Raw genomic sequence first — 20,868 nt, forward strand, 5'->3', positions numbered from 1 at the left:
GGTATTCCATAGGGGAAGGAGGGTCTGAGTTTAGATTAATTAAATGACATTTTCAGATGCGTTCTCATTCCAGCCCTTGCTGCACAAATCCTAGCGGAATAAATAAGCTTCAACAAATTCAATCAGTCATTACTAGTTCATCCTCCATTTCTAGATCAATGGGAACTACCTTTCTCATTAAGTGGGATACCCTGGGGATGGGACGAAACAATTAAAATGTTACTACTTATGAAATAGAAATTACCAGTACAGAATATACAACAGCAAAAACACAGCTTTAGCGATGTTGTAGTTAACTGCTGTATGCTTTAATTTGCTAAGTTACTGAATCAGATCAGACACTGAGAATAATTGGGAATCCATCTTTTCACAGGGAGCCTGTACTGACCTTACAAAGAAAGATGCTTCAACAAGACATTAGAAGTGGCAGCAACAGGAATCACTCCTTTGGAGTATCCCCATTATACGTCTGTATTTGCTGATCTTAAAAACCTGCTCTAATACGGGCTTCCTCTTTTCAAACAGTTGTTCTCCCTTCCCCCATACCTTCAGCTATTGTCCATTGGTGAAACCTCTGCCCATTTGCCACAAACAGCAAAGAGTTTAAGATAGCTAACATGATCTGTGAAGACTGACCAACAACTGTGCCATAGGCACCTCCCCGTCTCTCGTTTCCTCATGACCTTTGTAATGATAGTCCTATTTGGTCAAAAGGAAGAGCCATTTAATGAAGTTATGAGGCAAGACATTGCAAATGTTATCAGCTAATTGTAAACACATCTGCTCTTTCAATACTTCTCAGGCAGCCAATGAGGTAATCACTTGGTGCAAGTATAGAAAAGTGGCTAAAAGCCTGGAGAGAAGTTCTCAATTTACCCATGAAGTACCTTCTCCATCTCAGGCCTGTCAGCAGTCACCACTTTCTTATAATACTGCTCCTGGTGTTGTAAGTTGAATATGTTTATATTTTAATGTTAAGTTGCATAATTTTTGTGTAGCAATATAAAACCTTCATATGCATTTCATATGAGACTACCATTTGTTAATAAAACATATCCTGCCACATTGTATTGTACAGAATATCAAGTCAACTGAAACCAACATTCAGGCTCAACTCTCTTTGGGTTTTGAACACTATCAGACATTTGGCCTCCTTTTATGGTTAAGATTGAATACTGAATACTTCAAAGTCGTGTTGCCTCGCCCCAAATTTAAGTTGCTATCTAGCAAAACAAGTGGGTTTGCATTTTTCCATAAGCAATTTTAATGTGTGTACATTGCACTTCTGTTCGCTCCCGTTATAATCCACAAAACTCACTTTCTTTGGCCTATATCTTGCTCGATACCCAAACACAAACTGTTTTATCAGTAAAATCCCAGGTGCGGTTAAATTACAGCACTAAAGAACCAATTGCAATCTTTTTAAAGTCAAATCTTTTGTTTTTTTTTACTCATTCAGGGGATGGTGGTAAACTGCTGCATTGGGGGTTTGTTTAAGTCTCCAGCAAAATAGTTAGACATCAATATACAGCAGTTTCAGATAAACAGTGTTTTGGAATGAAGACAACAGGATTAGCAGCCTACAGCTGTCACTTGTTCAGGGTCCTACAATCAGCTTGGGCTGCAAGAGGAAAAAAATGGATCAGCCAGCATTCCCTTTCCAGTAAACCCTTCTGGGATAGCAACACGGACAGCAAGGGAAAACAGGATTAGGCTTGGGTGTGATCCTCCCGTGGCCAGATAGCCTGTCAGCACTCACTGTCCAGGCTGACACATGAATGGCCACTGGCAGCCAGCTCCCATGGAACTGCAACTCAGCAAGAGTATCTCCTTGAAACCTGTAACATTCTTAGAGGGCTTGACAGAGTAGATGCAGGATGTTTCCCCTGGCTGGAGAGTTTAGAACCAAGGGTTACAGTCTCAGGATAAGGGGTCAGCCATTTAGGAGACATGAGGAGAAACATCTCAACTCAGGAGGTTTGTGAATCTTTGGAATTCTCTACCTCAGAGACCTGTGAATGCTCAGTCGTTGAGTATATTCATGAAGATCAATAGATTTTTCAGACACTATGGGACTCGAGGGAGATGGGGATCAGTGGGAAAGTGGAGTCGAAGCAGATCAGCTATGATCATATTGAATGGCAGAGTAGGCTCGAGGGGGCATATGGCCTTCTCACGTTATGATACCTTTAGGCGAGGAGGAGGTGGGGTGGAATTAAAAAACGAAGGCAGTTTAACAAAGGAAATACATACTTATTTGACCTCAGAGGGGTGATGGTTGGAGGCAGCTGGTTTAAAATGTTGCACTTCAAAACATAGCAATGAAATGCAGATCCTGTTTGCAATGTTACCTGTAAGCCATCCAGGCAGCATTTGTTTTCACAGTAAAATGTATTACCATAGCATAAGACACATTAGGGGAAGGAAGATTGACTGCAGTAAATAGGTATTAGAAGCAGAAAGGATTCAATAAAAGAATGGCGTAGCAGGCTTTATAAGGAGCAGGGAGGGGCAAATGAAGCTTTAATTCAGCGCTAAAACTGGCAGTGTCAAAGATAGACAGGGTGCAGAAATCAGTGTGTGAAGGGAACCGATCACAACCTAATCCAGTTGCATTGCTTGAAGTTAGTGAATTTTTAAAATTTTCCAAGCAGAAACCCATTACAGTAGTACATTTCATACACGGTCATAGACTTACAGCAAAACTTCACAAATGAGAAAAGCACAGCAGCCCCATGGTTTTGAACATTTTATTTACAGAGTTTATCTTCGACTGTTTGCAGCAACTAAACAGGTGTCACACTTTCCCTCACCTGCAATTCAAGTTAGGATGTAATTAAAAAAAACCACAAATGTGTTACACAAACAAAAAATGCATCTAGAAACCAAAGGGCTTTGGTACAATTCACTGGTGTTAAAACAGTAAAATGTCAAATTAAACATTTAACAAACAAGGTCTCCCCGCGCTGTCATTCCTGGATTGTACGAGATTGCTAGATCACAGCTTTTATTAGTGAAATAGATTAGACTTTGCTTTTTTACTGAAGATCTTTTTAATGAAAACAGAATCGGAGCCTTTGATTTGATTGTTATATATAATAAACCGTTATCCATATTGGGGTGGGCGGGGGATTAAAAGGTGATTTCAAATGAAACTAAATGATATTCCATGATTCCATATGGCTGGAGCCAGCTGATACATTTTTCCAACCAATCCAAACTTTATTTTGAACACTGGATTAAAATCAATAAATCCAAGTCAGATAATGCTGAGCTGCAAACATGGATTAGGCTTTTATTCCCCAGTGTGGGTAGAAGCATCATTCCTTCGGGCTTTCTCATTCAGTTACGATCAAATGGACAAGGCTTGCGTGTTGCACGGTTCGATTGTCTTGTTATCCCATCTCTGGAGCGAAACCAGCGTTCCACCTTCATCATCCGTCACCTCACCGCCCTGTTCCAAAGGACAGTCATTGGGTAGCAACAGGGCATTCTGCTGTTGTCAAGAAGGCAGGGTCCCTTTAAGATACCACATTCCACCATGACTTGCACAGCAGTCCTGTGAAAGAAGGAAAAGTTCAAAACTGGCAGTCTCAATGCTTGGGGACTAGGGGTTGCAAAAGAAATAAAAAAAACAAGACTTGCATTTCTATAGTGCCTTTCACAACCTCAGGACATTCCCAAAGCAGCTTACAGCCAATGAAGTACCTTTGAAGAGCAATCATTGTTATAATGTAGGAAATGCAACAGACAATTTGCACACAGCAAAGTTCCACAAATCACAATGAAGTTAATGACCAGATAATCTGTTTTTTGTGATGTTGATTGAGGGATAAATATCGGCCAGGACACCAGGGAGAACTCCCTTGCTCTTCTTCGAAATAGTGGCCGTGGGATCTTTTACGTCCACCTGATGGAGCAGACGGGGCCTCAGTTTAATATCTCATTCACAAGACGGCACCTCAGACAGTGCAGCACTCCCTCAGCACCGCGCTGGAGTGTCGGCCTAGAGTTTGTGCTCAAGTCTCTGGAGTGGGACTTGAACCCACAACCTTTCGACTCCGAGGTGAGCGAGCTGCCCACTGAGCCGTGGCTGACAAGATCGGCACTTCTGGGTTTCACACTTTTTAAGTTAGCAAAAGTGTGAATGTAGCTCCGGTGCGAGATTGGAGTCTCCTACTGATCTATTCTGCATGTCTCCAGGCAACACAAGGCACCCGGGTGATGATTTGTTGTCTGTCGTACTGCAGTCTTTGGCCTTTCTAAACGTCTACAGCAAAAACCACAGGACTGGAGAGTGGAGACACAGCAAATGGTTCCAAGTACAAGAGAAAATGACCTCATCGTGCTGTTGTGATGCCCAGAATAGATCGGTAATGGACTGCAAGTTTCCCATTAAGAGCAAGAAACTGACCGGTATCAATGCAACATGTTAGAAACTGAACGGGAAAAAGCCAGAATGACAGTGTAAGTCTGTCAAAGCTGATCACCCCTCTGGTATGGCTGCTCCAGGACCTAGAGCTGATCTTGCAGTACATCAATCTTTGAAAGGAACTAAATGCATCTTTTATAAAGCGTTGGTTTTGCCAATATTCTCCCCTCATGGTACTGACTCTCACTGGGATATAGTCCGACCGTGGCACCAGCTTCCTCTCCCAAGTGATCCTTCTGCATGTACGAGCCCGTGTGCGGGCTACTTGACTGCAGGAGCATCACATCCCGACCCCAGCTTCACCTGATGTCCACGAATGGCTCTGCTAGATCACTACGGTCCCTCCCTAACCAGGAAACCCAACTGTGGCATCCGTACCTACGACCTGGCTAAGATCAGTTAACTCAGGATGGATGAAAGATTGAAGCAGGAACCCGTTTGCTGTGCATTTACTGAGCGAGTCCGACTGGCTGAATTGTAAAAAGAACTTCGAAATGTTTTTAATTAAAAAAAATCAATAACTTCCCAGCATTCTCATTTGGCATAAAAATAAAACAAAAAAGGTGACTCAACCGTGGCTAACAAGGGAAATTAGGGATAGCATAAGATCCAAGGAGAGGACATATAAATTGTCCAGAAAAAGCAGTAAACCTGAGGATTGGGAGCAGTTTAGGATACAGCAAAGGAGGACAAAGGGATTAATTAAGAGGGGGAAAATAGAGTATGAGAGTAAGCTTGCAAGGAACATAAAAACTGACTGTAAAAGCTTCTATAGATATGTGAAGAGAAAAAGATTGGTAAAGTCAAGCGTAGGTCCCTTGCAGTCAGAATCAGGGGAATTTATAATGGGGAACAAAGACATGGCAGACCAATTAAATACATACTTTGGTTCTGTCTTCACAAAGGAGGACACAAATAAACTCCCAGAGATGTCGGGGAACATAGGGTCTAATGAAAGGGAGGAACTGAATGAAATTTGTAGGGAAATGGTGTTAGGGAAATTGACGGGATTGAAGGCCGATAAATCCCCAGGGCCTGATAATCTACATCCTAGGGTACTTAAGGAAGGGGCCCGAGAAATAGTAGATGCATTGCTGGTCATCTTCCAAAATTCTATAGACTCTGGAACAGTTCCCATGGATTGGAGGGTAGCTAATGTAACCCCACTATTTAAAAAAGGTGGTAGAGAAAAAACGGGGAATTATATAAGTCTGACATCGGTGGCGGGGAAAATGCTAGAGTCCATTATAAAAGATGTAATAGCAGAGCACTTGGAAAACAGTGACCGGATCGGACAAAGTCAACATGGATTTACAAAAGGTAAATTATGCTTGACTAATCTACTGGAATTTTTTGAGGATGTATCTGGTAGAATAGATAAGGGAGAACCAGTGGATGTGGTGTATTTGGACTTTCCGAAGGCTTTTGATAAGGTCCCGCATAAGAGACTAGCGTGCAAAGTTAAAGCACATGGGATTGGGGGCAAGGTACTGACTTGGATAGAAAACTGGTTGGCAGACAGGAAGCAAAGAGTTGAAATAAACGGGTCTTTTTCCGAGTGGAAGGCAGTGACTAGTGGGGTACCGCAGGGATCATTGCTAGGACCCCAGCTATTCACAATATATATTAATGATCTAGACGAGGGAACTAGATGTAATATCTCCAAGTTTGCAGACAACACAAAGCTGGGTGGGCGTGTGTGCTGTGAGGAGGATGCAGAGAAACTCCAGGATGATTTGGACAGGTTGGGTGATTGTACTGCATCTGCCATGCCTCTGCCCAATGTGGATAAATGCGAGGTTATCCACTATGGTGGCAAAAAGAGGAAGGCAGATTATTATCTGAACAGCAATAGACTGGGAAAAGGGGAAGTGCAACAAGACCTGCCTGGGTGTCCTTGTGCACCAGTTGCTGAAGGTAAGCATGCAGGTGTAGCAGGCGGTTAAGGCGGCAAATGGTATGCTGGCCTTCATAGCGAGAGGATTTGAGTACAGGAGCAAGGATGTCTTGCTGCAGTTGTACAGGGCCTTGGTGAGACCACACCTTGAGTATTGTGTGCAGGTTTGGTCGCCTTATCTGAGGAAGGATGTTCTTGCCATGGAGGGAGTGCAACGAAGATTCACCAGACTGATACCTGGGATGGCAGGAATGAAGTATGAAGAGAGATTGAGTCGATTGGGCTTATATTCGCTAGAGTTTAGAAGAATGAGAGGGTATCTCATTGAAACTTATAAAATTCTAACAGGGCTAGACAGACTAGATGCAGGAAGGATGTTCCCGATGGCGGGGGAGTCCAGAACCAGGGGGTCACAGTCTAAGGATAAGGGGTAAACCATTTAGGACTGAGATGAGGAGGAATTTCTTCACCCAGAGAGTGGTGAATCTGTGGAATTCTCTACCACAGAAGACAATTGAGGCCAGTTCATTAAATATATTCAAGAAGGAGTTAGATATATTTCTTAAGGCTAAGGGGATCAAGGGATATGGGGAAAAAGCAGGGACAGGGTACTGAATTTGGATGATCAGCCATGATCGCATTGAATGGCGGAGCAGGTTCGAGGGGCCGAATGGCCTACTCCTGCTCCTATCTTCTATGTTTCAACCACAAACAAGCCTTTTATTCATTCTCGGAATGTGGGTGTCGCTAGCAAGGCCGGCATTTATTGCCCATCCCTAATTGCCCCTAGAAGATGGCGGTGGTGATGGGCTGCCTTCTTGAACTGCTCGTAGCTGGTTTAATACAACGGAGGACAATTACGAGTCAACCATGTTGGTGTCAGCCTGGAGTCACATATAGGCCCAGTCCAGGTAAGGACGACAGGTTTCCTTCCCTAAAAGGACATTAGTGAACCAGTTGGGTTTTTACGACAATCCGACAGATTCATGATCACTTTTATTGATACCAGCCTTTTATTTCCAGATTATTTAAAACTAGGTTCAAATTCTCAAAGTGCCATGGCAGAACTTGAACTCTCATTCTCTCGATTATTAGTCCGGTAATTTAACAACTTGCATTCGTAGTAAAATATACCAAGATGCTTCTCAGGAGCATTGTCAAACTAAATTTGACACTTATGCAGATATTAGGACAAGTGACCGTAAGCTTGGTAAAAGAGGTAGGTTTTAAGGAGCGTCTTAAAGGAGGAGAGAGAGGTAGAGAGGCAGAGGGGTTTAGGGGGGGGGAATTCCGGAGCTTAGGGCCTAGGGAGCAGAAGGCACGGCTGTCAATAGTGGAGCGATTAAAATCGGGAATGTGTAAGAGGCCAGAATTGGAGGCGCGGAGATCTCGGAGGGTTGTAGGGCTATAGGAGATTACAGAGATAGGGACGGCGAGGTCATGGAGGGATTTGAACACAAGAATGAGAATTTTAAAATCGAGGCGTTGTCAGGCCGAGAGTCAATGTAGGTCAGCGAGCACAGGCGTGATGGGTGAATGGGACCTGGTGCATTAGGATACGGGCAGCAGGATATTGGATGAGCTCTAGTTTACGAAGGGCAGAAGATGGGAGGCCACTACACTAATGTACCCACACCAGACCGGAGCACTGCTCCGTTATTTAGAGCAGATTTAAACTCCCGCGTTAAGCAGTTGGTCACGTTACCTTCAGAACCTTGTCCACATCTGGTTTACTGAGACTGTCTCCAAAATCCTGACCCAGCTTAGACTGGATGACATTCCTACGCACACGATAATTTTTTGAAAAAATTTCAAGGAGTATTTGCCGATGCTGAAACAATAAAACCCGAGAAAAACGTCAATCCTGCATCATTGGAAGACACAACCCAAGCTTATTCAAAGCATCATAGAATCTTACAGCACAGAATGTGGCCATTCGGCCCATCGTGCCTGTGCTGGCTCTTTGAAAGAGCTCTCCAATTAGTCCCACTCCCCTGCTCTTTCCTCATAGCCCTGCAAATGTTTCCCTTCAAGTATTTATCCAATTCTCTTTTGAAAGTTATTATTGAGTCTGTTTCCGCCGCCCTTTCAGGCAGTGCATTCCAGATCATAACAGCGTAAAAAAATTCTCATCTCCAATGTTCCCTCTAATTTTTTTTTTTGGGTGAACGGCCCCTTTAACGGGCTGCGCAGCCCATTCAAAATTCTGCACGTGCGTGTTTTTTCCCATTTAAAAGCCGGTGAGCAGGCTGCGCGTGACTTCAAGGTCACTGCGTGGCCATGCAGCTTCAAGGGAACATTGCTCACCTCCCCTCTGGTTCTTTCGCCAATTACCTTAAATCTGTGTCCAGTGGAAACAGTTTCTCCTTATTTACTCTATCAAAACCAGTCATCATTTTGAACACCTCTATTAAATCTCCCCTTAACCTTCTCTGCTCTGTAATCACGGTATCCGGCCCGCACTTACTGACTGAGAGGGACAGTCGCCGGGGCTGTTCCACAGGAATATAAACCAGTCAACATCATGTGATGACCTTAGTATCAATAAAATGGAGACACAAAGGTCAGAGGCACTCTGAACTTTTCATTTGCGTTCCTCCTGAGACACAGAAGTGTCTTTCTACACACATCCCGCAATCCGACTGCTGAAAACAATTCTAGCTCATTTCCCCACCCCCTAGGGTCTCACAGCTGTTTTATCTCCCTGTTTATAGTCAAAATGTTAAGTGACACTGAAGTTTGATTGGTTTCACAGTACAAGTGGAACGTTATTGTCCCGATATTCTCTGGAAATAAAAGCCATTTATTTTTCACACCGATGCCATTATCCCTCTTTCAGTCTCCTCTGCTCCTTCGTTGCAGCATTCCCTCCCTATCGCCTCCCACGGTCAGAGTCATAGAATGATACAGCACAGGAGGAGGCCATTCGGCCCAGTGTGCCTGTGCCGGCTCATCACAGAAACCCCACAGTGCAGATAGAGGCCATTTCGGCCCATCGAGCCTGCACCGACACATATCCCACCCGATCCCCGTAACCCCTACATCAACACATATCCCACCCTATCCCCGTGTATTTAATCCCCAACACTAAGGGTCAATTTATCATAGCCAATTAACCTAGCCCGCACATCTTTGGACTGTGGGAGGAAACCGGAGCACCCGGAGGAAACCCACGCAAACACGGGGAGAATGTGCAAACTCCACACAGACAGTCACCCGAGGCCGGATTCGAACCCGGGCCTCTGGCGCTGTGAGGCAACAGTGCTAACCACTATGCCACATTGACAGAGTTATCCAATTAGTCCCACTCCCTTGCAATGTTCCCTCTGATTTCCCCCCACCGTGCGCGGCCCCTTTAAATGTTATCTTCCAGCAGCAACAGCTTGTGAGTGGCCTGCGCGGGACCTCCCGATGGATGCATGGTCGCTAATCCGTCCAGCTTAGGGGGAACATTGCTCCCTTGTCCTTGCCCTGCATTTTTTCCCCCTTCTAGTATTTATCGAATTTCCCTTTTGATAGCTACTATTGAATCTGCTTCCACTGCCCTTTCAGGCAGCGCATTCCAGATCATCATAACGCACTGCGTAAAACAATTTCTCATCTCTCCCCTGGTTCTTTTGAGAATTACCTAAACACCCAGGCCTGGAGTCACCAAGTTACTTCCCGATTCAAGTCCCCTCTTTCACCCTCTCTAACCCTGGTGCTGCCCTGCACTTTGGACCAGAGCCCTTCACCTTGCTTTACTCAACAAAGAAAAGAAGCACGACATGCCAACACTGACCTGTAGAAGAGAGCCGGATTCAAGAGCTGCAAAAGGCAATAGAAAAGATACTTTGGAATAAGCAACTTACCTGATCAAAGGAGTCCCCAGCTTCCCATAGTGCAAAAACCTTCTGTTCATCAGCTGAAGCAGTTGTCTGTGGAGGGAACTGAACAATGTGTATGTGAGAGAGTGATTCTACGCTCTACCACTGAAACCCAAAACTACAGAACATGCCCAGCGATGGAAAGTTGGGAACTAAGCACAATTTGCTGTGGCAGAGTTGGTAATGGGATAACGGAACCAGACAGGTCCAAAGTACTCCAGGCATGTTGGTGATTGGCCTGGGTCACTCAAAGACCAGCCAGTGGGAGCTGGGGGTCTTCCCATTTAGCTCCAGCTAGCCCTACGAGCCAATTCTCCAAAGGCTCCAGTCTGGACAAGCAGTGGGAAGGATACCAGTGCATTGTGTTGGTAAGCTGTGCGGATTTATCGGGTTGAAGTCCAGTCGTACAGCTGCTCACACTTGGAGGGCCTCTAAACCTTGGATCTACCAAGCTATCTAGACCTGGGTAAGTGGGGTGTGGGACAAAAGATTGTGCACGCTGCATTGGGCAAACACAAACTCCAAGTCTATCGTGGTTTGGAGACTCAAACATCTTGAATGGTTTCTGTATGTGGCAGATCGCCAGTCAACCAAAACATTAAAAACACAGCACTTGGGGTCTACATAAATATATAAAGTTGCTTTATATCAGGATGGGAGAAAGGAATGGATTGATCCTTGCGGGGAGGTTTGCTAGCACTGTTGGGGGGGGGTTTAAACTAACTTGGCAGGGGGATGGGATACAGAGGGGAGCTGAAATAGGGGGTGATGTGCTGCCAATTATAGAGAAAAAAAACAAGTCAGCTTGGTAGACAGGGCAAATATATAAGGGCAAGGCTGGATGGCATCTATTTTAATGCAAGGAGTCTTGCAAATAAGGTGGATGAGCTGAAGGTGTTGATAAACACATGGGAGTACGATATTGTTGCTATCACAGAGACATGGTTGAGGGAGGGGCAAGACTGGCAGCTCAATATTCCGGGGTACAGAATCTTCAGGCGAGACAGAGGGGGAGGGATAAGAGGAGGGGGTGTCGCAATATTAATTAAGGAATCAATTACTGCCATAAGGAGGGATGATATATTAGCAGGTTCCTCTAATGAGGCCATATGGGTGGAGCTTAAAAACAAAAAGGGGGCAAGCACTTTGCTGGGAGTGTACTATAGGCCCCCCAAACAGTCAGGGGGAGATAGAGGAACAGATATGTAGGCAAATCTCAGAGAAATGTGCAAATAATAGGGTAATAATAATGGGGGATTTCAACTTCCCCAGTATTAACTGGGATAGTCAGAGTGTGAAAGGCTCAGAGGGTGTAGAATTCTTAAAGTGCATCCAGGAGAGCTTTTTGAGCCAGCATGTAGAAAGTCCTACAAGAGAGGGGGCGGTACTGGACCTAATTCTAGGGAATGTGGCCGGCCAAGTGGAAGAAGTGCTGGTAGGTGAGCACTTTGGTGACAGTGACCATAATATGGTGAGATTTAAGGTGGTCATGGAAAAGGACAGGGATGGGCCGGAAATAAAGGTTCTAAATTGGGGGAAGGCCGATTTTAATAGGATAAGGCAGGATCTGGCCAAAATGGACTGGGATCAGCTACTTGTAGGAAAATCCGCATCGGAGCAATGGGAGGCTTTCAGAAGGGAGATTGAGATCATACAATGGCAACATGTTCCCGTAAAGGTCAAGGGTGGTTCCAAAAACCACAGGGAACCTTGGATGTCAGGGGATATACGAGAATGGATTAGGAAAAAAAGGAGGGCTTTTGGCAGATACAAAAGGCTAAAGATGGAGGAAGCCCTAGAGGAGTACAAAAAGTGCAGGGGGATACTTAAAAAAGAAATTAGGAGATCAAGGAGGGGCCATGAAATAACACTGGTGAGCAAAATAAAGGAAAACCCTAAGATGTTTTATAAGTATATTAAGGGTAAGAGGATAACTAGGGAAAAAATAGGGCCCATTAGGGACAAAAGTGGCAATCTGTGTGTGGAGCCGGAAGATGTAGGAGGGGTTCTAAATGAATTTTTTGCATCTGTTTTCACTATGGAGAAGGACGATGTAGACATAGAAATAGGGCGGGGGGACTGTGATATGCTCGAACATATTAACATCGAGAGGGAGGAGGTATTGGCGGTTTTAGCAGGTATAAAAATGGATAAATCCCCAGGCCCGGACGAAATGTATCCCAGGCTGCTGTCTGAGGCAAAGGAAGAGATTGGGGGGGCTCTAACACATATATTCAGAACCTCTCTGGCCACAGGGGATGTGCCAGAGGACTGGAGAACCGCTAATGTAGTACCATTATTCAAGAAGGGGAGTAGGGAAAAACCGGGGAACTACAGGCCAGTGAGCCTAACATCAGTGGTAGGAAAATTATTGGAAAAAATTCTGAGGGACAAAATTAGTCTCCACTTGGAGAGGCAAGGATTAATCAGGGATAGTCAACATGGCTTTGTCAAGGGAAGATCATGTCTGACTAATTTGATTGAATTTTTTGAGGGGGTGACTAGGTGTGTGGATGAGGGTAATGCAGTGGATGTGGTATACATGGATTTCAGTAAGGCCTTCGATAAAGTCCCACACAGGAGACTGGTCAAGAAGGTAAGAGCCCATGGAATCCAGGGTGCCTTGGCACATTGGATACAAAACTGGCTTAGTGGCAGAAGGCAGAGGGTGATGGTCGAAGGTTGTTTTTGTGACTGGAAGCCTGTGGCCAGTGAGGTACCACAGGGATTGGTGCTGGGTCCCTTGCTGTTTGTGGTCTACATTAATGACTTGGATATGAATGTAAAAGGTATGATCAGTAAGTTCGCGGATGATACAAAAATTGGTAGGGTGGTAAATAGCGAGGAGGGTAGTCTCAGTCTGCAGGACGATATAGATGGGTTGGTCAGATGGGCAGAACAGTGGCAAATGGAAATTAACCTGGAAAAGTGCGAGGTGATGCACTTTGGGGGGACTAACAAGGCAAGGGAATACACAATGAATGGTAAGACCCTAGGCAAGACGGAGGGTCAGAGGGATCTGGGTGTGCAAGTACACAGATCCCTGAAGGCGGCGGAACAGGTGGATAAGGTGGTTAAAAAGGCATATGGGATACTTATATTCTATGCCTCGGCTAATGAAGGCAAGAGCAAGGAGGTTATGATGGAGCTGTATAAAACACTCGTTAGGCCACAGCTGGAATACTGTGTGCAGTTCTGGTCGCCACACTACAGGAAGGATGTGATCGCTTTGGAGAGGGTGCAGAGGAGATTCACCAGGATGTTACCAGGGCTGGAGCGCTTCAGCTATGAAGAGAGACTGGGCAGATTGGGTTTGTTTTCCTTGGAGCAGAGGAGGCTGAGGGGGGACATGATTGAGGTGTACAAAATTATGAGGGGCATAGATAGGATGGATACTAAGGAGCTTTTTCCCTTAGTAGAAGGGCCAATAACTAGGGGGCATAGATTCAAGGTAAAGGGCGGGAGGTTTAGAGGGGATTTGAGAAAGAACTTTTTCACCCAGAGGGTGGTTGGAGTCTGGAACTCACTGCCTGAAAGGGTTGTGGAGGCAGGAACCCTCACAACATTTAAGAAGCATTTGGATGAGCACTTGAAATGCCATAACATACAAGGCTACGGACCAAATGCTGGAATATGGGATTAGATTAGACAGGGCTTGATGGCCGGCGCGGACACGATGGGCCGAAGGGCCTCTATCCGTGCTGTATAACTCTATGATTCAATAGCTCCATTCAGAAGCTCAGGATGTCCCAAAGAACTTAAAATAAAATCATTCTCTGGATGTGGCCGTCGCTGGATTGCCCATCCCTAGTTGCCCTGAGAAGGTGGTGGCGAGCCTTCTTGAACCGCTGACGTTTATGTGGTGAAGGTGTTCTCACAATACTGTTATTCTTTGTAGCAGTTTGATACGACTGAGTGTCTCGCTCGGCCACTTCAGAGGGCAGTGAGGAGTCAACCATGTTGGTGTGGGACTGGAGTCACGTGTAGGCCCAGACTGGGTAAGGACGGCAGGTTTCCTTCCCTGAAGGACTTTAGTGAACCAGTCGGGTTTTTATGACATTCTGACAACTTCGTGGTCACTTTTATTGGTACCAGCTTTTTATTTCCAGATTTTCAAAAATTCTCAAACTGCTATGGTGGGATTTGAACTCAAGTTCTGTGCGTTTTTAATATAGTCTCGGCCTCTGGATTACTCGTCCAGTAACATAACCACAACACGACTGCACCCAGGGTATTTCACAGCCAATGGATTATCTTTGAAGTGCAGTTGCACTGTTGTATTTATAGATAAACATGGAGTCAATTTGTGCACAGCAAGGTCCCACAAGCAGCAATGAGATGAATGCCTGGCGAATCTTGTTTGGAAGTGCTGGCAGAAGATGAACTCCTGGAATCTTTTACGTCCACCTGAACAGGCGGACGGGGCCTCGGTTCGACATCCCACCCAAGAGAAGTCTAAACCAGCAGCACCCTCTTCTGTAATGGACTGAAGTGTCAACCTAGATTACGTGCTCAAGTCCTACACTGAGAATAGAACCTACAAGTTTCTGATTCAGAGATCACTTAGGTGGAATAATTACATATAATTGCAAAGTATTTACAGCACAGAAACAGGCCATTCGGCCCAACTGGACCATGCCAGTGTTTATGCTCCACTCGAGCCTCCTTCCCATCAACGTATCCTTCTATTCCTTTCTCCCTCATGTGCTTATCCAGCTTCCCCTTGAATGCATCTATGCTATTCACCTCAACTACTCCCTGTGGTAGTGAGTTCCACATTCTCACCGCTCTCTGGGTAAAGAAGTTTCTCCTGAATTCCCGATTGGATTTATTAGTGACTCTCTTATATTGATGGCCTCTAGTTTTGGACTCCTCCACAAGTGGAAAACAACAACAGAATCACGCCGGAGACAACGGACACCAGGGCCGTGTACGCTTGGCACCTACCTGCAAAGTGCCGCCGACTTTGGGAGAAATTAACCCTGACCATAACCCCTTCCTCAGGACGTACCAAATGCAACCATAAGGCGGGCAGGTGTCAGACAGATACAACCTTGGCGGTTACTGCGAGCGGGGAAAGTCCTGAAGACAAGGTGTTGGTTAACAAACCGGGCACGTCACACGTTCCTGGGAGTCTAATGCAAGAGCCAGGAAGCCTGGTATTATCCTGCAGTGATGGCACTTTGGTCTCAAGAGTTTTCAATCAGCGTAACTTCAGCACCATTAACTGGCATTTGGTGTGGGGGGTTTTGTTTTACTGAAGCTATAATCTAGATGGCAGAACGGAAGCAAAAGGCTACAATTTAATGTCTGGACTTGGCTGAGATGCGCCTAAGCTCCATTTATAGTTTACGCTTTTATTTGGACGCGTGGAATAAGTTGCAGCCTCTTTGTGGCCTCTCGTAATTTGATGCGTCTTCAATGTACTGTAAATAAAAATCCCCAGCAGCTTCCACTATACTTACAGCAGCCTGTTCAAGACACACAAAGGAGCTCAGAGGGCAGGAGCCAGCTACTGACACTGGCTGGGTTATTGCGAGTGAAAGGATCTTTCGGGCAGGTAGGAGAAACAAAATAAAAGCAAGCATCGTAACGGATCTGTGTTTTTAATATCTTAAAATTGTTTCATAGAATCATAGAGCACAGAAGGAGGCCATTTGGCCCATTGTGCCTGTGCCGGCTTTGAAAGAGCTCTCCAATTAGTTCCATTCTCCTTTCAATGGGATTTTCCCATTTCTTGAAATTCTAACAGGAAAATCACTTTTTTTTTTGAAAAGTACATCCAATTTTAACCTCTCTACACACACGCAGGATTAGAATTTGGTGGATTTTAATCCTCTGAATTCAACGTCCGCCACACCGTGATGCTGAATTCAAAGACCCTTCACTCCACACTCCTGCGTGAGGTCACCCGTGTTTCAGATGTACCCTGTAAGCCAGGAGGAAAAGTGGGTGCAGGGCAGGGGGGGCACATCCTGGAGGCAAAGAAAGCAAACAAGCACTTGCTGACATTGATACGAAGCAGATATAGTCAGCTCATCTGCTGCTGAAACCCTCATCTGTGCCTTGGTTATCCTCAGACTCGACGACTCCAACGCACTTCTGGTCCTCCCACCTCGCACCCTCTGTAAACTTCAGCTCATCCAAAACTCTGCTGACCTGTATCCTAACTCGCACCAAGTCCCGTTCACCCATCACCCCTGTGCGCGCAACGCCTCAGTGGCATCGCCCCTCCCTCTAACCGCAAGGATCAGTGGTTGGGCCTCAGCTATTCACAATCGATATCAATGATTTGGATGAGGGGACCAAATGTAATATATCCAAGTTTGTTGATGATATAAAGCTGGGTGGGAATGTAAGTTGTGAGGACGATGCAAAGAGGCTTCAAGGGGATATAGACAGGCTAAGTGAGTGGACAAGAACATGGCAAATGGAAAATAATGTGGAGAAATGTGAAGTTATCCACTTTGGTAGGAAAATTAGAAAATCAAAGTATTTTTTAAATGGTGAGAGATTGGGAACTGTTGGTATTCAGAGGGACCTGGGTGTCCTTGTACACGAATCACTGAAAGTTAACATGTAGGTACAGCAAGCAATTAGGAAAGCAAATGGTATGTTTGCCTTCATTACAAGAGGATTTGAGTATAAGAATAAAGACATCTTACTGCAATTATATAGGGCCCTGGTGAGAGCACACCTGGAGTATTGTGTACAGTTTTGGTCTCCTTACCTAAGGAAGGATATACTTGCCATAGAGGGAGTGCAGTGAAGGTTCACCAGACTGGTTCCTGGGATGGGGGGATTGTCCTGTGAGGAGAGATTGAGTAGACTGGGCCTATATTCTCTAGAGTTTAGAAGAATGAACGGTGATCTCACTGAAACATGCAAAATTCTTACAGGGCTTGACAGGGTAGATGCTGGGCAGATGTTTCCCCTGGCTGGGGAGTCTAGAACCAGGGGTCAGTGTCTCAGAATAAGGGGTCGGCCATTTAGGACTGAGATGAGGAGAAATTTCTTCACTCAGAATCTTTGGAATTCTCTACCCCAGATGGCTGTGGAGGCTCAAATGTGAAGTATATTCAAGACAGAGATTGATAGATTTTTGGCTATTAAGGGAATGAAGGGATATGGGGATAGTGCAGGAAAGTGGAGTTGAGGTAGAAGATTAGCCATGATCTTATTGAATGGCGGAGCAGGCTCGAGGGGCCGAATGGCCGACTCCTGTTTTCTTATGTTCCTTCAGCAGCCTGGGCCTTAAGCTCTGGAATTCCCTCCCTAAACCTCTGTACCGCTCTGTCCCCCTTTAAACGCTCCTTAAAACCTACCTCTGTGACATAGAAACATAGAAGATAGGAGCAGGAGTAGGCCATTCGGCCCCTCGAGCCTGCTCCGCCATTCAATGCGATCATGGCTGATCATCCAAATTCAGTACCCTGTCCCTGCTTTCTCCCCATATCCCTTGATCCCCTTAGCCTTAAGAAATATATCTAACTCCTTCTTGAATATACTTAGTGAATTGGCCTCAACTGCCTTCTGTGGTAGAGAATTCCACAGGTTCACCACTCTCTGGGTGAAGAAATTCCTCCTCATCTCAGTCCTTAATGGCTTATCCCTTATCCTTAGACTGTGACCCCTGGTTCTGGACTCCTCTGCCATCAGGAACAGCCTTCCTGCATCTAGTCTGTCTAGTCCTGTTAGAATTTTATAAGTTTCAATGAGATACCCTCACATTCTTCTAAACTCTAGCGAATATAAGCCTAATCGACCCAATCTCTCTTCATAAGTCATTCCTGCCATCCCAGGTATCAGTCTGGTGAATCTTCGCTGCACTCCCTCCATGGCAAGAACATCCTTCCTCAGATAAGGCGACCAAAACTGCACACAATACTCAAGGTGTGGTCTCATCAAGGCCCTGTACAACTGCAGCAAGACATCCTTGCTCCTGTACTCGAATCCTCTCGCTATGAAGGCCAGCATACCATTTGCCTTCTTAACTTCCTGCTGCACCTGCATGCTTACCTTCAGCGACTGGTGCACAAGGACAGCCAGGTCTCATTGCACTTCCCCTTTTCCCAATCTATTGCCGTTCAGATAATAATCTGCCTTCCTGTTTTTGCCACCAAAGTGGATAAATTCGCATTTATCCACATTATACTGCATCTGCCCAATCTGTCCAAATCGTACTGGAGTTTCTCTGCATCCTCTTCACAGCACACGCCCACCCAGCTTTCTGTCGTCTGCAAACTTAGAGATATTACACCTAGTTCCCTCGTCCAGATCATTAATATATATTGTGAATAACGGGTCCTGGCACCGATCCTTGCAGTATCCCACTAGTCACTGCCTTTCACTCGGAAAAAGACCAGTTTATTCCAACTCTTTGCTTCCTGTCTGCCAACCAGTTTTCTATCCAAGTCAGTAACTTACCCCCAATCCCATGTGCTTTAACTTTGCACGCTAGTCTCTTATGCGGGACCTTATCAAAAGCCTTCGGAAAGTCCAAATACACCACATCCACTGGTTCTCCCTTATCTATTCTACCAGTTACACCCTCAAAAAATTCCAGTAGATTAGTCAAGCATGATTTACCTTTTGTAAATCCATGTTGACTTTGTCCGATCCTGTCACTGTTTTCCAAGTGCTCTGCTATTACATCTTTTATAATGGACTCTAGCATTTTCCCCACTACCGATGTCAGGCTTGCCGGTCTATAATTCCCCATTTTTTTCTCTACCACCTTTTTAAAATAGTGGGGTTACATTAGCTACCCTCCAATCCATGGGAACTGTTCCAGAGTCTATAGAATTTTGGAAGATGACCAGCAATGCATCTACTATTTCTAGGGCCACTTCCTTAAGTACCCTAGGATGTAGATTATCAGGCCCTGGGGATTTATCGGCATTCATCCCGTCAATTTCCCCAACACCATTTCCCTACAAATACTGATTTCATTCAGTTTCTCCCTCTGATTAGACCCTATGCTCTCAGACATCTCTGGGACTTTATTTGTGTCCTCCTTTGTGAAAACAGAACCAAAGTATGTATTTAATTGGTCTGCCATGTCTTTGTTCCCCATTATAAATTCCCCTGATTCTGACTGCAAGGGACCTACGCTTGACTTTACCAATCTTTTTCTATTCACATATCTATAGAAGCTTTTACAGTCAGTTTTTATGTTCCCTGAAAGCTTACTCTCATACTCTATTTCCCCCTCTTAATTAATCCCTTTGTCCTCCTTTGCTAAATCCTAAACTGCTCTCAATCCTCAGGTTTGCTGCTTTTTCTGGCCAATTTATATGTCCTCTCCTTGGATCTTATGCTATCCCTAATTTCCCTTGTTAGCCATGGATGAGTCACCTTTTTTGTTTTATTTTTATGCCAAACAGGGATGAACAAATTCTGTCGTTCATCCATGCGATCTTTAAATGTTTGCCATTGCCTATCCACCGTCAACCCTTTCAGTAACATTCCCCAATCCATCCTAGCCATCTCGCGCCTCATACCATCGTAGTTTCCTTTATTTAAATTCAGGACCCTAGTCTCTGAATCAACTACTTCACTCTCCATCTTAATGAAGAATTCTATCATATTATGATCGCTCCTCCTCAAGGGGCCTCGCACAACAAGATTGCTAATTAATCCTTTCTCATTACATAATACCCAGTCTAAGATGGCCTGATCTCTAGTAGGTTCCTCGACATATTGGTCCAGGAAACCATCCCTTATACACTCTAGGAATTCCTCTTCCACAGTATTGTTACTAATTTGGTTAGACCAATCTGTATGTAGATTAAAGTCACCCATGATAACTGCTGTGCCCTTTTTGCATGCATCTCTAATTTCCCGTTTAATGCCATCTCCAACCTCAGCATTACTGTTTGGGGGCCTGTATACAACTCGCACTAACGTTTTCTGGCCCATGGTATTTCTCAGCTCTACCCATACAGATTCCACATCATCAGAGCTAATATCCTTCCTTACTATTGTGTTAATCTCCTCTTTAACCAGCAATGCTACCCCACCGCCTTTTTCTTACCGCCTGTCCTTCCTGAATATTGAATACCCCTGGATGTTGAATTCCCAGCCTTGGTTACCCTGGTGCCATGTCTCCGTAATTCCCGTGCAGCAGAACCACCCATGGTGCCAGGAAGTTGGTTGCTGCTGCCTTCCCCCGATAAGCCATCCCCCTCAACAATATCTAAAGCGGTATATCTGTTTGAGGGGGGGGGGGGGGATGGCCACAGGGGACTCCTGCACTACCTGCCTGGCGGTCACCCATTCCTTTCCTGCCTGTGACAATATCTCCTTATGTGGCTCAGTGTCAAATTTTGTTTGTTAATGCTAGTGAGGCGCCTTGGGATGTTTTGCTACATTAAAGGTGCAATATAAATGCAGGTTGTTGTTGGATCTAAACCTACAACGGCCTGAAATGCACCAGATTTAGGTATGACTCGAGCTGGATTTGTCCTTCAGATCTGCCGCTCGTATCTAATATAAGCAGATTCCACGACGAGAGTGCCTGGAGCCTACACGGTTCTTGAACGGTTATGCAAATGACGGCCTGGATGGTGGAGCGGAGGTTTGGTGCAGTCACTTGCTTTGGCCGCTTGTGGCCATTACATCGAACTGGGAAACCAGCAATCCCTTCCTTCAGGGAGCATCAACAAAACGCT

The 20,868-nt window shown here is 45.1% G+C and overlaps 1 protein-coding gene across 2 annotated transcripts in view; it reads right to left on the reverse strand.

Moving 5' to 3' along the window:
- Positions 1 to 2,734: 2,734 nt before the first annotated feature.
- Positions 2,735 to 20,868, reverse strand: part of polr3e (polymerase (RNA) III (DNA directed) polypeptide E) — a 53,273-nt gene continuing 35,139 nt past the window's right edge. For both annotated transcript variants that reach the window (XM_086001079.1, XM_086001080.1), the window contains exons 13-15: positions 10,181 to 10,258; positions 8,035 to 8,160; positions 2,735 to 3,559 (exon numbers count right to left, since the gene is read on the reverse strand). In XM_086001079.1, coding sequence (XP_085857205.1) covers positions 3,503 to 3,559; positions 8,035 to 8,160; positions 10,181 to 10,258 — 261 coding nt within the window. In that variant the 3' untranslated portion in view covers positions 2,735 to 3,502. The remainder of the gene's footprint in view (positions 3,560 to 8,034; positions 8,161 to 10,180; positions 10,259 to 20,868) is intronic.

This window comes from Somniosus microcephalus, chromosome 11, assembly GCF_052327205.1.
Source record: "Somniosus microcephalus isolate GS21.2 chromosome 11, FLI_Smic_1.0, whole genome shotgun sequence".
NCBI lineage: Eukaryota > Metazoa > Chordata > Chondrichthyes > Squaliformes > Somniosidae > Somniosus > Somniosus microcephalus.